The sequence below is a fragment of the Lepisosteus oculatus genome, chromosome 1 (genome assembly GCF_040954835.1).
Source record: "Lepisosteus oculatus isolate fLepOcu1 chromosome 1, fLepOcu1.hap2, whole genome shotgun sequence".
NCBI lineage: Eukaryota > Metazoa > Chordata > Actinopteri > Semionotiformes > Lepisosteidae > Lepisosteus > Lepisosteus oculatus.
This window is the reverse complement of record NC_090696.1, coordinates 58,979,589-58,997,346: the sequence shown is the minus strand read 5'-3', so window position 1 is coordinate 58,997,346 and position 17,758 is coordinate 58,979,589. Positions and strand designations below refer to the sequence as shown.

The window sequence follows — 17,758 nt, the reverse complement described above, 5'->3', positions numbered from 1 at the left end:
CAATTGAACAAGGAGAGAAGACGCTTGGGACATGATGAGAATAGTGTTTTTGAATGAGGGTAAATAAGGGGAACGTCAACCCATAACATGGAAGCAGAAGCCTTAATTGTGTAACATGGCAGGTATCACTAAAGTGGATTGGGATAAAAAAGTAATGTAAAATCAAATTTGTGATTGTGATGTAATGCTTAATTTTGATAACCACCCGGGGAGACTGCAGTAACTGAAGAAATAACCTGAAAGCCTTTGATATATTAACATATTGTAACGCTTACGGCTGACAGGCACTGTGTAAGAGCCGGCGTACCAGAGCAGGTGACGTCACCGCCCTTCCCTGTGATAGCAGGACTACAGCTACTGGGCTGCGGGGAGATCTCTCTTTGGCTCACCGGGCTGGGTCCCTGCAGAGTGACGTGGGAGTCCCAGGTTCGAGCCCCTGATGGTGGGGGGCCGACCTAATGCGGCAAGGGCGCCCACCTGAACCCCTGTTGCGTTACAATATATTAATAAGGGTTAACAAATTATGTAGCCACAGTTGAACATGTGGGCACTGAGGAGAGGAAAATAAAAATGCCAAAAATGGGAGAAGATAAACGTTTCAGGGTCCAGGTTTCTCCAACTGCCAGCATTGAGCTTGGGGTACATTCATTCAGATAAATTATGGATGATCTCCATTTTCCAAATCAGGCAGAAATTAAGGAGCTTGGAAGATGCTGAGCTGATGTGGAAAGAATAGCCCAAGGCTAGCTGTGCTGAGTTTTTTTTATTGACACGGAAGTGGTGTAGGAGGCTGTAGGCTGAGAAATAACTTGCTGATGCTCTTCGGGAAGCAGGAAGATTGAGAGAGAAGCACAGAGTGATAAGAACTATGACCTGTTCAGCTAATACAGGAATTTTAGTCTAATGTGCATACAATAAAAACGTCTGGGGTCTTTCACTGTGAATGTATGCATATTCCTACAGAATCTCCAAATATTAGTGAATAGAATGATGAATGTAAAGGGTAGATAGTAGTCAGTACCTGGATACCTCCTGAGAAATCCCAGGGTGTTTCTTGAAAACAGTAGGAGTGTTACCCTGGCATCCTGGCCAAATTTCCCATTGGCCTTTACCAATCATGGCCTCCTAATAATCCCCATCTAAGAACTGGCTTTATCACTCTGTTCTCCCCCCGATAGCTGATGTGTGGTGAGTGTACTGGAGCACTATTGCTGCCACCAACTCATCCAGGTAGGGCTATACATTGGTAGTGTTGGAGGAGAGTCCCCATTACCAGTAAAACATTTTGAGTTGTGTCCAGAAATACACTATTTAAGTGTGAGGAATTATTATTATAATAAAACTATTATTACTACAATAAAACTTTTGGTATTCTACCAAAAATCCCATGGTAGTCAGGAGAGATTGGAAAGTTTTCTGACTGAAATGAGATAAGAGCAGTTTTTTTAAATCCTGGTATAAGCATATGTACAAAGTTAGTGCCAGTTTGTAAACCTGATAACAGACAACAAAAGTGTCTAATCCAACAAACAGTTCACGTACCAAAAAATTATGAATTCAATTGCAGTGAAAAGCAGGACCAATGGTAAGAAACACCTAAAACAAATTTTAATTGCAGTATCTTTTAACACTTCTAGTTAACGAGTCTCAGAATAGTGGATTGCCATCTCAAATAAAATGGGTTTGAGGTTCAATTATGAAGGATAATTAGACATCCCTTTTTAATGTCAGAGCTAGCAAATGGCTTAGTATGGTTTGTCCCAGAAAGACAGCTATATACACAAGTCCTAAAACCCTCTCGACAGCTACAACATTCCATACACCGCCTCTCTCCTGATAACCATGGGATTCTGTCTTTGTGGTTTTGTATGATTCACTACCTCCCTCTATATTATGTCATTCAAAGTCTGTTTTATCCAGTTTAGAAAGAAAATGTATACTCGGGTCTCAAAGGGTTAAATAAGCTATAATGGATCTTGTCTTGACTGGATTGTGCAAATTCTAATGGATTGCTTGGTATGAATATCATTTAAAAGATGTGCCTGTCATTTACTGTTGTCTGATATTGGATTAAGGGATTGAAAAGAGCCAGGAGGATTGCTGAAGAGGACGACAGACAGATATGTACATTCATGTACTCCGCCGTGCTGAAGTTTTAGACATTTTGCATTGATCTGGTCTTTTCAATGTTTTACCTTTTTTATGCAAGTACAACTTCTCTGTTGTTCTTCTACTGAAGGTGTAGCCATTGTGCTTTAAGCTAATAGTTAATCCTTACAGAAGTGCATTTTGTACACCCAAAAGTAATCTTTAGTTTTATGGAAGTTTAGTGAGGAACAAATAATGGCTAAGTACACACCTGAAAATCCAATTTAAAAGATTCATTAGTAAGTGTGATTGATAAACTGTTAACACCTCAGGTTAGTAATGAATAACTCATCTTGAGCTGCACTGATCAAGATGTTGACAATTTTTTATCATTTTGACTTAAATTTAATTGTTTAATAGTAGATGAGTGCATTGTTAATTGACAGGCTGGGCTTACCTTTTTCACTAAGGTAACTTGGTATCATACAGTCATTGCAATGGTAGGAAGCACGCGTAGAGGCTTTGAGTAAATTGTTGATGTTCATTCCATTCAAGCTTTATTATCTGCTGGGAAAAAATATTTTACAGCACAGTCCAATACAACAATACAAGAAAGAAGACAAACTTTACCGATGGAGAAGATGGTACAACATGGTATAACTGTACTACAGGTTATAAGACATTGTCTGAGAGAAATATTGCAGTGGGGATGAAACATTTCCTGACTCTGTTACTTTTACACCTGGAGACACATAGGCAGGATGTAGTGTTGATTCTAAAATCTTAGTAGCAGCTGTGTGTATATGGAACCAAAGGAATGTACTTGAAAACTGCATTCTCATGAGTATGATTCCTGTTACTGCTCAGATCTGAATGCATGAGTCCAAAAATCCACAACACTGCATGGGTGTAGTCATGGATAAATTGATAAATCTGTTTCTAGGTAATATGAACTGTATGGCTATTAGCAGACAGCTCAGTCTGCAGCAATGCATCAACAGTAACAGAAACCAACAGCAGTGTGTCAGTTTGAGTCATTGTGAGTTTTTAAAATCAATATAAGTTATTAAAAGTTATGCACTATACTATAGGAGTTGTAAAGCTTAACTGTTGCTTTACAAATGTACTACATCTGTACATCTGTATGTTGTTAATATCATTCTAGTGATTACGCAAACAATTGAAAACAAAAATCATCCCTTAATCACCCTTGACCTAACATACATTATGTAGTTCTATGTTAGTATTTATCCTACAAACACATTGTGAAAATACTGTATAAATGCACACACCTCACAAATGCTTCACTAAGTATTGGTATATTCAGTATATCTGTGCTTAGATATAATGTATTTCAATAAATCTGAAAAACAAATTCCTTTTTCTCAAGCACCTATATACTGTTGTGCCTATATACTGTTGAGCATTGTGAGTTGTGAGTCGGAGTGAAATCATAACTACTCAATTGATTTAACTTGAAGAGGCAGGAGGCTAGCACAAAATACTATGGACTTCTGTTAGAAACGTTGACATCTATGTTGTATAAACAGCTCAGACCAGCTGTCCTTCAGAGTAAAGCAAACAAGGGAAAATAACATTTTGCTATGATTGCGCAACACTGTAGAACTACCATCAGCTACCAGAAATACAGTGATTTCATTCTATTAGGTTAAGCCTATTTTTAGTTAAGCCTTTTTGGCCTGATTTTAATCTTATGCTTCCCTGCAATCTTCCTAGATAAACTTTATTTTAAAATTATTGCCAGTAATCTGAAAGTCACTCTTTATGCATGCTCTTAATTTTAAATTTAAGTTTCAGTTTGAAATCTTCAAAAAAGGTGACAAAAGGTGACTTTTGTGCCATAAGGAGAAAGAAGCACTATTTCCATGTATGCAACTGGCTCCTCTCTGTTGTTCCTCTGTGCTAGCTGTATGTCATGTATGTCAGTGTTATACGCTTAACAAAAAGCACAAAAACAAATTTTCTAAGATAAAATAGAAATATAAATTATTTTAAATTAAAGAATAAACTGCTTTGATAAAATGTTTGGGATTAAGCACACATACTGTATAAGATGTCTTCACCAAAAATTAAATTTTATGAACATTTTGTCATTGCAAGAAACATTCTGTAGTTCCAGTACTTATGTTGAAATAGGACAATCATCTGCTGCCTATAGGGTTGCACTGTGTAGATTATACACAGCTGTTAACGGTACAATTTGTTCTCTATTAAATTAATATTACCATTACCTTGATTTAGGTAAATGCTGTACACAAAATGAAATCTTGGAGCAAATGTACGTTCTGATTCATTTTTAAAGTTTTGATAACACTAGGTTTCTACAACATATTATAGTATAGCAATCTATATCGGTGGCATACGTGTTAATGAAGTCAATTGAAAAACCAGTATTGCACATCACATTCAAAATAATTTACTCGCAATGGATACTTTCTTCAAAATGAGTTTCCTAAACACCCCACAGCATTATCCAAAAAACAAAGGTGTGATACACCTAATTTCTAAAATATTGTTTATTATAGTTAATTTGAAATTAAAAGGCAACCCAGTTTCCACGGGTTTCGTAATAAATTAGATTATAATAAGCTGTCAATTGTTTTGTATTTATTTTTATACATATGCAGTCACTTCTTCTTTCTAAACTTTTAGTTTACTTAAAATATATATTCATTTCCAATTATTATTTTAAAAAATCGTTGTATCTAAATGGTTTGTGTCCTTTTCCAAAAATGCTCAACTTAGCATCCTGAGCGTGGAGTTTCTGTGCAAATACTCAAAGTCTTCAAAAAAAACAGCAAGCGAACTTTTTTTCACAAAATGTTTAATCGATAAACTTGTTTACAAAAGTAGTGTAGATTAGAGATGCCATTATTATACATTAGGCAAGTTCTTTTCTAGAGGTCATGCAGTTTGTGGTGTTGACCAGTTCAGCTCAGTGACAATAATATATATATGTTTTTTTATTTCATTAGTGTAACGCAATCAAAACTAATTTGGGCTCTACTAAATACCACCGCAATTGGTTATCTTTGGTATAGGCCTACAGAAGCCTTTTTCTTCCTAAATAAATTTCTTAAAAACAACAAGGTAGTGTTTATTTCCTGTATTAAAAATATAGGCCCATTTTATCTTGTTAAAATCTTTTCAGGTTGCAAAAGGTAAGTTAGGTAATGGAAGTTTTTTTGGGGGGTTGACTCCCTATGCTTTTCTTTTATCTCCATGAATTTATTTACAACAACACATCAGCAAGTTAACATCGTGTGACCGCCACAGTTTAGTTTTAGTTTATTTGAAAGAGATTACGTGGGTAAAAATATCGGATTCCTCCTGATTGTTCTCTCTTAAGGGAAGATTAACCGCAAGCAGCTTTTTTCTTCAAGCGCGACGCCGATGTCTGGACACGATAGTCGTATTTCAGACACCAACAAATTCCACGGCTCCAGAAGCTCTTCAAATTAAACGCAACTGACACAAAATGAAGGCCCAGGAGACTAAAAGCACTTTAAAAATAAAAATGGGCTTTTTAAACAAAAGGGACGCATGCTTTATAAAACGAAACAGTTTTGGAAGTGCTGGTATTTCCAACTAATTGGTAGAGATAGAGGCACAGGTGTCTGAGATCTCAACAGTCATTTTTAACCCACGAATAATTGGTGGGCTGTTGGTTTAAAATAAAACGTAACTGTCTGGACATCGAACATTGGATTTTTTATGCTGAGATTAAAATAACTAATCTGTAAAATTGGGCACAAGTATAAATCGATTTGGACAAAACCTTCAGACAAAATTAATCCAGGACTCCTCCAAGACCACAAAAACTGGCGATTTCAGAGCGCTCAGTAACTGTATGTCTTTAACGTGTAGCTTCTTCACTTTCAAACTGCCAAAGTGCAAATATCTTATCAACTGCAAATATGAAACATGCAACAGTCCGGCTTGATGTGCCTGCTTGATATTCACAATATCTGTATGATGTTCCAAACCTTATCCTATTATTTAAATTTTTGCAACTGCCAACCTTTAATTTCTCAGTTTCTGCTCGTTTTTTCATGTTATTGTCTTTTTGTTTATGTGCAGTATTCATTTATCGTTTAGATAATGTAAATTGCAAATGTATTAAGTCGACTTTGATAAGGACGTCTATTAAAACAACAACAACAACAACAACAACAACAACAACAACAAAGAAAAGCCATTAAAAGTGGGTTTGTAATTTTCTAAAGGCAGATAGTTAATATTTCCACTTAAAGTAGTTGCTACGAAACGTTCATCCTGAATAATATTATTCATGATATTGCTAAGTGATACACTGTACATGTAGACGTTGTTTATTAAAAGTGTTTATTTTATTTCTTTTCGGTAAGATCTCATTAATCCATGACATGGATGAATGAATGGGTAAGGTTTCTCATTAATTGACGAATTTAAGACGTAAAACATTTATTTTATTATCTTGCCTTATTGTCTTTGAAATTGTGCATATTTTGCCAGTGATTTTTCATTAAACGTTACTCGTCGCCATCAATTATTTTTAATACAGTACTGCGAAGGTGTATTTTTGTGAACCATCGTTCAGTGATTTTTGGTCCAAAACATCGTTTCTTTTTTTTAAAAAAAATTAACGTTATATATATTTATGACCAGTTTAAGTGTAAAGGGAAAATGAGTAATCTTCCAAAATGACAAATTTATAAATGATTGTGAATTATAAATCCTTTTGGATTCTAGAACTTACCTTGACAATTACAATAGGTATTTTTTTATGTCCAAAACCAGCCTATTATTTCAAAGACGGGTAGGCTTTTCTATATGATAGCAATGTGCCTGACTGCATCATTACGAGATCTTACAAGGTCTTTAATTTTGTTTTCCTTTGTTTAACCCCTTTAACAGCCTCGCAATACATTTTGTCTTTGAACAAATACAAACATGTATTACCTGCTATCTATACAAATATAAACATTTTATTTCTTAGACTTCTTGATGTGACGTATTAGAACAGACTACCTTGGTTTCTCTATTCGTTATTGACTTTTGCGTAGAAGAGAGTATAAATCAGTCTTTGTGATAGACTCTATAATGTGTAGAACCACTTTTATTTAATTTCCCCTTTCTGTTTGTGAGCAATATAACATAAAGGAATTCATTGAATGTTCTTGTTACAAGAAAGTAATTATTGAATGCTGTTGGTATGGGCGATTTAATCTGAAAGAGTACTGATTACATTTTCTCGACGTCTAGTGAATAATTTTAAGAATACTTTATTTTACGGACAGAGAACATTATAACATTGACTTACATTAAGAGAAACAATAATACCGCAACGTATTTTAAATTTATTAGATTAATTCCGATTTATCTACCCCTTCTCCCGCTATATATAAATCATCAAGTCTTAGACCTGAAGCCTGTTCTGACAATTTGTCAGATTTGGAGTAAAATTTGTAGTAAACAGAAAGTACAGACTGAAAATGACAATTTTGTTATGATCGCCTCAGTATATATATATATTTCTTAGTCTGTTTTATCCATCTGTACGTTTTAATCGCTTTATCGAGTACAGTGTCTCTAAGACGGCAAACAACGGGAGCAAGACGGGATACAACGTGGACTGGACGCCAAATCGTTTCAGAGCACACTCACAACAGGACCAATTTTCTCAGAAGCCAATTAACCCACCAGTATGTCTTTGGACTGTGTGAGGAAACCGGTCCACCCAGAGGAAACCATTTTTCGGAGGGGGGCCCACGCGACCGCGGGGAGAACATAAACTCCACGCAGATACACCTCAGTTCCGGAAAAGAGCCACTGCGCCACCGTGCAGCTCCAGGTTCTGCTCTTCAAGAAAAACGAATTCTATGCATCCATTAAATTATTGATTTCTCTTGAAAACGCAATCACGTTAAGTATCATAGCATGGGGAGCTCAAATGAAATATATCAATATTATATTTTATGAAAATGTATAAATATATTCGTATACCGAAAACTGTGTGATATACAGTATACACAAAATAGCCAGATAAAACATTTTACAATTCAATATTTGTACTGTAAACACTTTTAGTATTAAAATATCGAGCTTACTTGACAACACTACAGTCGAGTGACTATACAAATTAGTATATTTCAAAGAATTTATGTGGTCACATATCACAGTCTATTTTTTTTTTAAAGTAAGGGACCTTTATGCCACATGTTCGTTTATAGGGTTAATTCTACACATAAACAAGAGTGAAAGAGAAACTCTTAACAAATGAAGACTGCACTCCTATTACATTAAAAGGGAAGAAAGTGCATTACTGACCTCTTGAATTCGCAGGGAATATGTAGATAGGGACAACACTTTGTCCTCACAGAAACGCGTTCAAGAAACGGTCACATAATCGTTACTGCTGTCTATATAATTCATCTCATGGACGAATTGACCTACTGGTATCGTAAGGTTAATTTACTACTACGGTTTTGAAATGTGACAGACTTCTACACGTCCCCCTTTTGGTAATAAGGCACACCACTTTCCCAATTTTAAAAACATCGATGAGTAGATTATAAGAAGGAAAAACAGGTTTATTCCCTTAAAAATACAGTTAATTCAGCAATGCAATATAATTTACAAAACAATGCAAAAAGAAGACAAATGTACATGCTCGCGATTGAAAGAACCTTTACAATTCTGAAATCAATAATTAGCACGCTTGAAAACAAAGAAAGGCAGATTGGACTTCGAAATTTTCATTCCAGTAATTTGCTCTAGCATGCTATCACTGATTCACCCTACATCAGTTACAATGAATTAAATCATCGTTTGCCAAAACGATGGATATATACACTGGGTCGTTAAAAAGTGCATTCATTGGTGGTATTGTTAGACCACTAATTATCTGAGCCCAGATGAAAATGTTTACAGAGAACAAGAAGCAGAATTCAAAACCACGAAAGAGCGCGTAATGATGAAATCGTTATTTATCCTACAGCAATAAAGGCTAAAGTTAAATATGAAGTCTTTTGAAAATTAAATTGCTGGCACAAACCTTTCCATGTTACCGGAGTATGATGCGTGTCTTAGATAGGCATTCGTGCCAGTGATAGGAGTATTGCTATTGTACTGTGCTAAAGTGGTAAACTGACCAGGTGACATTCTTCCGTAGGGGTCCATAGTCTCATTTGTCACCGAAGGAGAAGAGCTGGGTATCCCCAGACGGCTCGACGCCCCATAAATCTGTCCGTTTCCTTGGGAATAAGAGGTCTGGTTCATGGAGAGGTGTCCGTTCGGCACAGAATAAGGGAAGGATATCGGATTGGAAGACCTGGATAACATTGTTCCGCTACAAGACTGACTTTGATAGCTGGCCCCAGTGAAGCTACAGGAACTAGCCCCTGAAGCCAGATCAGGACTGAAACTGCGGTTGGGCTGTTGAATGAGGTCAGCCCCCGAGGCGAGTCCGCCGTGGTGCCCTATGATGGTATTAATGCTAAACATCCGGGACTGAGTTGAGCTGAAGCTCGGTGAAGACGCAGGATAGTAGGTTGATGCTATCTGTTGCGTAAACGGGGGGTTTACTGTCATGTTTGGGTACATGGAATTGGCATAAGCCGACCTGGTCACTTGCATAGGGGCGAATACGGAGGACTCGTGGACGTAGGTGGGGTAGGTGGTCAAGTCGCATCTTTTGAACCTTTTCCTCCTTCTCAGAAAGCTGCCGCTCTCGAACATGTCCTCCGCGTTGGGATCCAACGCCCAGTAGTTCCCCTTTCCAGGTCTCCCGGGTTCCCGCGGTATCTTGATGAAGCAGTCGTTCAATGTCAAATTGTGGCGAATGGAGTTCTGCCACTTCTTGGAGTTATCCCTGTAGAAGGGAAACCTTTCCATAATGAACTTGTAGATGCCTCCCAAAGTGAGTTTCCGGTCCGGGGAGTTGGCAATAGCCATGGATATCAAAGCAATGTAACTGTAAGGGGGTTTCCCCCGCTGCAGCGGCCGTTTCCTCCGCCGACCTTTTGGGGGTTCTTCTGTTTCTGTGTTGGCCGCAGAAAGAGAAACATCAGACGATGAGTCTTTCTCCAGTTTTACTACTGGCATTGTTTTGCCGCTGAATGCGAGGGACCGGTGAAGATTATACGGAACAGAAGAATCCTTGCAGGGTGATTGCTGTGTATCTGCAGTCATTTAGCCTCTTGTCAGCTTGTATTAATTCCAAGCGCAGGGAGCGCACTTAGGTAAACTGTCACAAGTTTTAACTTGTAGGTGCAAGAGTACCGGGAGTGGAAAAGCTTTTTTTCCGCAATGCCTTGCCGTCAGGAACTTTTAGAATTAGAAACGCATTAATTCCAGTTGAAACCTTCTGTCTGCGAACTGAAGTCCCCCCTCCCAAATAGCCGGATATAGTCAGTAAAAGTATCATCAGATATGAGCAGATAAATTGTGTAGATGAACTTGGATCGTGCTCTAATTACATGCGATACATATTCCAAAAGTCCATGTAGATGAAATAGTAATATAACTTATAATTACTGTATGACGCCGAAAGAAAGAGTTGCAAGTTTTCCTGGCAGTTGTTTTCGTTTATTTGGAAATTTAAATGTTCACGCCTCAGCGCAAAGCAACCTATCGACTTGGCGAGGATCAGTGGAAATGAATGTGTGCAGTTTGAGCTATTCTTATACCTGTCCCTCTGAAATTCAAGGATTGCAGTGACGATGGAGAGGTGTAGAGTGATTTGAGGATTCAGCCTGGTCACACCCACAGAGAGAACACCAAGCTTTAAAGTGACAGAAATATTTATTACAATAATGTGCTGTATTTGGTATTAGAGAGCATTAGCACTTACAGTGCCAACAATAAAAATAAATAATTGTTACCGTTTTCTAAGTTACTTTTAGTTATCGGATATGTTATATAAATACTAACAGAAGTAATTACAATTCAACAATACGGTAAACGTGAACCAAGCCCAAGGTGATCTTGATGCGTTTATCTTCGTGCCTTTATTATTATTATTCAGACCAATACAGTGAACGAAACGCTACATTTCGCAAGAAATGCTAGTTTTGTCAAATTAATTAAACTATAGAATATTTCAGTTTAATTTAACTTCAGAACTCAACTCTACGTGCCATTCAGTAAGATTAACTTTAGCTAGCAACATGCATAAAATTTCCTTCAATTAATTTGAATGAATCTTTTTAAAGCTGCCTAAACGCCTTATATTATAGACGGCCACCTGAAAATATTTGAACAAATTTACATCTTTAATGTTAAGCATATGCAAACATAAAACCAAGATGATGTATACATGATATCTACTCAGTTCCTGGGCAAAAACAAGCATAAAATAAAATGAGGAAGTCGTGTTTTTTTGTCACATAGGAAAGTAGAACAAAAATTTCAATGTTTCTGCTGTGTCCGTTTTATTTAGGTGTGGGGGACGACGAGAGAGTAGATTTGGCAAAAGGGATGGGTAACGACGACAATAGAAAACACAGTCATATTAATTACCCGTCAAAAGGTAGGAGAAAGTTAAATAGAAACATTGTTATTGCTGTTTACATAAAAACAATTTATCTTTAACTGTTACTGTTTAATTTACTATATTCTAATAAAAAAAGAAGAAAAGGTGAATTTTGTCATTACACACATTTCCACATTATTCGTCCATGGTTATTTTTATTGTCGGATACCAAAAGCACACTATAATATGAATTTATGCTTTTTAAAGTATTTACCTTGTTTCCTAATCGAGGTCTTCACTTGTTTGTAGGTGACTAATTTGGTCAGAACATTGGACTATGGATTATGGAATTTATAGTCTTAATTCGCAATATTTTATTAGGGACTTTAAATTTCTACTGTAAAGTACTGTATATTCTCGGTCAATCCCTCGCTATGAATTCTCGGAAGGAATCGTTAAAAATAATCCAATAGAGAAAAAAAACGTAGAGCTAAGTAAAATTCTAAAATAACGAACAAGGCCAACTTGAGTGTGTTATTATTTATACATATATCTGTGCAAAATTCTCTATAAAAACCATCATATGTATATCATATATACATTTCACTATTTGTTTCGATTCAGTGAAAAAGCACTAACACGAAACGATCGCTAATTAGAAAACTGTAACTGTATTGAAATATAGAGGTAGTGGTCGGTGTTTTCGGAAAACCACAGACATAAAACTTTCTATACTGCCACGTATTCCTGTTTATCTCGGATACTCGGATAAATTAATAAATTAAATTTGCACATAAGCATGAGAAGTCTTCGCTAAGTTTTGTTTACACTGCAACAATGTAAAATTGCCTGTTTAGAGCGGCTTTACAAAATCTTTAAAAAATTAAGAAAACGTTTTCTCTCTCCCATGAGCCTTTATAATCTCATAAGATGAAAAGTCGACTAAAAGTATATTCAGTGTTATATAACTATAATTATTAATATACAATTATTACATATTAAAATTACAATCCAAATGATAATCAGTACAACAGTGTTATGTTACACCGTATGGTCATTTTTTGGTTATTACAAACATGTTTCTGAGGTGTAAAAGTTACAGATAATTGCCCAAAGACGTCATAAAAACAATTGAAGAGAAAATATAACGAAAAACCATCAAATGTACAGTATACCATATAGAATTACGTTTTCTATTTGAATAATTATATTGGAATAATTATAATAATAATAATAAGAAGAAGAAGAAGAAGAAGATTATTATCGACGTATGAACAACAGTTGGAATTGTCCACGTTACATGTCTGTTTCCTACCATTCACCACACATTTTGCAGATTGTTAAGCATTCAGAGGTTGAGGGGAATACGTAACACTGAAGAATACCTTTAAAGTCTTCTAGTTCAAGAGAATTCTACAAAAACGATCTGCACATAGGAAAATATAATTAATGAATAATGTATAATTAATTTCAGCTACAAGAGATGTTTTCTTCTTTTATCTAATCACAAACATGTTCGTAAACGCTGATCGAAGGAATTCGATGCGGCCTAAAAAGGCAAGTTGGACATCTTGGTTGATATTGTAACGCAACGGGGGCTCAGGCGGGCCCCCGTTGCGTTACAATATTGATATTTTAGAATACATTCATTGTCCGTTAAAATAACACAAAAAACGTTATTTTATTTTTATACTTAATTACATTTACATTGACATTATATTTTTATACACACAGAAGATAAACTCGGTATCTGTCAGGTCACATAGAGCGAAACACACGGGTCATGCATAACGTTTTAAGGACGTGCAATGAGGACTGAAAGTTTGTGGGTGGTGCTTCTTTACAAAGTCACAGTGGTATGAAATAAACCAGACATTCAACTAGCTTCGTTTTGTTAAAAGAGTGGTACATGTGATTTTGGGGGTCATTTAGTTTTTAGCAATAAAACATTGTTTTTTTATAGTCTTAGGTTGATTTGACAAGATCTTTTACTGGTATTTGCAGTTTGAAAAGACATTTATCTTAATAGTGATTTGGATTTGGCAACTAGATTTCAGTAAAAGAATGTCTACGGCCACTTTCTTTGCTCTGGTATTAGGTGTTAATAAGAGTTTGCCCCTAGTAAGCTCGTTTATGAAATTAATACCTGTAGATGTCAATTCAAGCCGCCGTACATAAATTACTGATAGGACTGTGCATAAAGATTTCTAAAATACTAAGGTTCCAGGTGGCTGTGTACTGTACTTCTTACATTCGGTTACCTGAAGTTTCTAGAAACACTGACAGGCAGACGGGCAGATTAAGAATATTAGGTTTCTTGATTTTCAAGATAACACAAATAATATATAAAATATAATATATATATAAAATATATAATATAAAATATAATTTACATAACAAAAATTATATATATATATATTATATAATATAAAAATAATATAAATATAGGTTGGGCCACCAATCCATTGCAGGGCACACACAGACAGACAGACATACATACACTCACACCAAGGGCCAGCTTTAACAGAAGCCAATTAATCAGGATGTGTTTGGACTGGATGGGGAAACCGGAGCACCTGGAGGATACCCACACAAACACCAGGAGAGCATGCAAACTCCACACCCCAGGAATTGAACAGGGCTCCAGTGCTGTGAGTCAGTAATTCTAACCATTGTTCGATCCGTGCCGGATTCGTGCCATCCATTTTTCCAAAAATATTAAAGAGACTTTCAAACATGCAATTTCTGTTCAAATGCAGAACAAAAATGCCCATGGATTTCTTGTAATGTGGCAGAAAACAAGAAGTATTTAAATGATCAAATTTAGATAAATATATTAAAATCTGATAGAAAGGAAACAACACTGTAATGATTTATATACCTGTGCATCGGGGAAACTAGGCAATATTAAAATTTTAAATAAATTTAAAGACTTTTTTTTCTCGCCCCAAAGAGCTGTAAGTCAAAACCCAAACAAACAAGAGAAGAACATACATACTCAACATAGGAGTAATTGGAATCCCACATTGCTCAGTGCTAGGACTACTTCTATTTTAAAAAAATAAATATTAAGCCCTCAGCAACAAATTAACCAAATACTGATGATAAGTGTCTTGGGGGAATAACCACCTGTGATGCTATTAAGTGCAGAAACAACAAACAAATTCTAATCGAATGTTTCAATCACAAAGAGTACAGTATCAAAGGGTTGAATGGTCGTTCTCAGCTTCTCTACTGTATTCTGATCAGTCGTAATTTTGTCCCTAACACAACATTTTCAGCTTGAACACCACAAAATTAGTCTTGAACCTTTTGCGGCTCTTCCAACAATATTTTATACCAGATCTGATGTTTGGATTATTTAAATTTGGGGGCTATAGGAAGTGTTTGATTCCTTTGGATTTGGAGCATAAAACAATAAAGACACTGGCCTTGATTTGCCGAATGACATTCATTAACTAATGTCAAATTAAGCCTTCCAGGTTTGAATTGCTTACCAGCTTTTAACCATTTCTCTCAGGAAGAAGTGGCTCGTACGCTAAAAGGATACATTTCCTTCCACTGATCAGCATTGCTTCTCTCTAGTGTCTTTCTGCAGGGGCCACATGACAATGGTATGGTGTATTCAAATAGAAGAAAACAAAAATGAAAATGTACAACGCAATTATTTGGTTAACAGACTCAGAATATTTGTAAAGAATCACTAGTGCGTTTCAGTGCTGCATTGCTTATCCAAATTCTGATTCACTGGAGCCTGAAGTCCTATATTTGCTCTCACCTTGTTATAATATTTGTCTCAAATGTTTGGACACAACAGTCACCCTAAAAGTTCACCAAACAGCACCTGCGGGGAATACCGAATTTGAAGACTAACATGGTCTGCTGGGACTATTTGATGAGACAAACAAACATTTGGGATGCTTACTGAATGCACAACCTGAAGGAAAATAAAACACAGGTTCCTTCTTTGTCTACAGTATTTCTCACAATAGGATTAGCACTCATGGGATACATGTACTTTTGTGTATTTTAATTTCCAGTATGTGGTCCATATATATGAAGCATGGTTCTGTTGTCTGAACATTTTTAATGAGAAAAGGAACGTCTACTCTCAGTGTTACAAATAATAAATAAAAAAACCATCACATTATATAATTTCAGAATTAGTGTGTTCAGAGGGTAGTGGAGGGGTGCTGATGTAAGCCTTACACAGTGAATACCAGTCAATATCACAATGAATATTGGAACCGAGATGATTTCCCTCTGTAGTGTTGCCCCAGAAGCCAATTAACCTACTAGTATGTCTTTGGACAGTGGCAGGAAACTGGAGCACCCAGAGGAATCCCATGAGACCATGGGGAGAACATACAAACTCCACACAGACAGTACCTCAGGTATGGAATTGAACCCAAAGCCCCAGTTGACAAAAAAATATTTTTCAAATAAAATAGAAATAAAAAAGGCATTATCCAGAATATGAAACAAATTGCTGTAATTTTTAATAAATATCCACATTAATGTTAGTGGGTTTTTTATATTTTGTTTTATTTAGATTTTGAACTGGTACCTAAAAAGGAAGTATACCAAGAATTCAACACCGTCCATTCATTTTCTGACCTGTTCATCCAGTCCAGGGTCGCAGGGGAGCTGGAGCCTATCCCAGCAAGCAATGGGAGCAAGGCAGGGTGCGCTCTGTAATGGGCACCATCCCATCGCAGGGCTGGACACACATGGACACACACACTAAGACCAGGGTCAGTTTTCCGAGAAGGAAATTATACAGCCACTATTTCTTTGGAGAACATAGGGAAAACATATCAACTCCACATGGATTGTACCCCAGGAATTGAACCCAGGAACCCTATTGCCTGATGATAATGATGATGATACTACTACTACTAATAAAACTTTAAGAAATCACTCATGCTATTATAAGAAATTAGTGAGCAGTTATATCATCCTTAAACTCACACCTGTCAAGCCACTGAAGCTCAGCAGGTGTGAGCCTGACCAGTACCTTGATGGGACACTTCCTGGGAAAAATGAAGGTTGCTGCTGGAAGAGGTGTTAGTGGGGCCAGCAGGGGGTGCTCACCCTATGGTCTGTGTGGGTACTAATACGTGCTGGAACACTCTACTGTAAAAAAGTTCTGTCTTTTGGATTAGATGTAAAACTGAATTTCTGATTCTCTGTGGTCATTAAAAATCCCAGGGCATTTTTCAAGAAGAGTAGGAGTATTACCCCAGTGTCTTGGCCAAATTTCTTCCCTGGATCATACCAGTCAAGACCTCCTAATAATACCCTAATAATTAATCTATTCATTGGCTTCATCAATCTGTTCTCCTCCCCACTGATAGCTGATGTGTGGTGAGCATACTGGTGCACCATGGCTGCTGTTGCATCATCTAAGTGGATGCTGCACATTGGTGGTGGTCTCCATTACCTATAAAGCGCTTTGAATGGAGTTTCCAGAAGAGTGCTATATAAATGTATTCATGCTATATAAATGTTTTTTGACAAATCTGTTAAAGCTAAGATATTATTGTCTAAGTGTGTTTAAGATACCATTTGCCATGTTTTTCTAGTGAAGTGAGGTAGAAGTAGTTGAGTGGCCTGTGTCTGTGAACAATAATCATGGTTCGCATGATTTCTGAACAAAAACATATTTTTCTGGTCCATCCAGAAAGTTGTCAAATTCCAACAAAAATTAAATCATGAAGACTTTCAAAACAGTGCGGTAAGACATTGAATATAGTCTTTGGTACAGTCAACTTGACCATTAAGATGTGAAGGTATTGCTCTACCCAGACACTGCTTAGATCAGGCTGTCTCTCCAAACTGAGTAGTTGGGAAATGAAGAAACGTGTTAGAGATGCAACTGTGAGGCCAGCAACTTAGATAAACCTTCAGATTTAATTGGGTAAGATGGGAAAATATTATCTATGAGTCAAGGCTAACCTAGTGCCTTAGCTGTTACTATACCTAGTGATAACAACACTGTGTATCACCCGTCATTATCCCTTTTAGGTGTAGGATTTACAGCACAAGGCCAAGGCTACACTGGAGTGGCTTCAGAATAAGAAAATTAATGTTATGGTGTGACTCAGTCAAAGTCCTGACTCCAATCCTATTGAAAATCTGTGGAAAGTCTTGAAAACTGCTGTCTATGCATGATTCCAATTTGAGAGAGCTTGC

General features: G+C 36.5%; 1 protein-coding gene across 2 annotated transcripts; it reads right to left on the bottom strand.

Moving 5' to 3' along the window:
- Positions 1–2,565: 2,565 nt before the first annotated feature.
- foxe1 (forkhead box E1) lies at positions 2,566–10,834 on the bottom strand. 2 transcript variants are annotated; one of them, XM_069194617.1, is made up of 2 exons: positions 9,146–10,834; positions 2,566–2,652 (listed from the first exon to the last, which is right to left on the bottom strand). In XM_069194617.1, exons 1-2 carry the CDS (start codon positions 10,279–10,281, stop codon positions 2,649–2,651), a joined length of 1,140 nt encoding a protein of 379 aa, XP_069050718.1. In that variant the 5' UTR covers positions 10,282–10,834; the 3' UTR covers positions 2,566–2,648. The 2 variants fall into 2 exon arrangements, with proteins under 2 accessions (XP_069050718.1, XP_006629841.2); XM_006629778.3 differs by lacking the exon at positions 2,566–2,652 and having other exon boundaries at positions 8,407–10,832.
- Between the last annotated feature and the right edge of the window lie 6,924 nt (positions 10,835–17,758).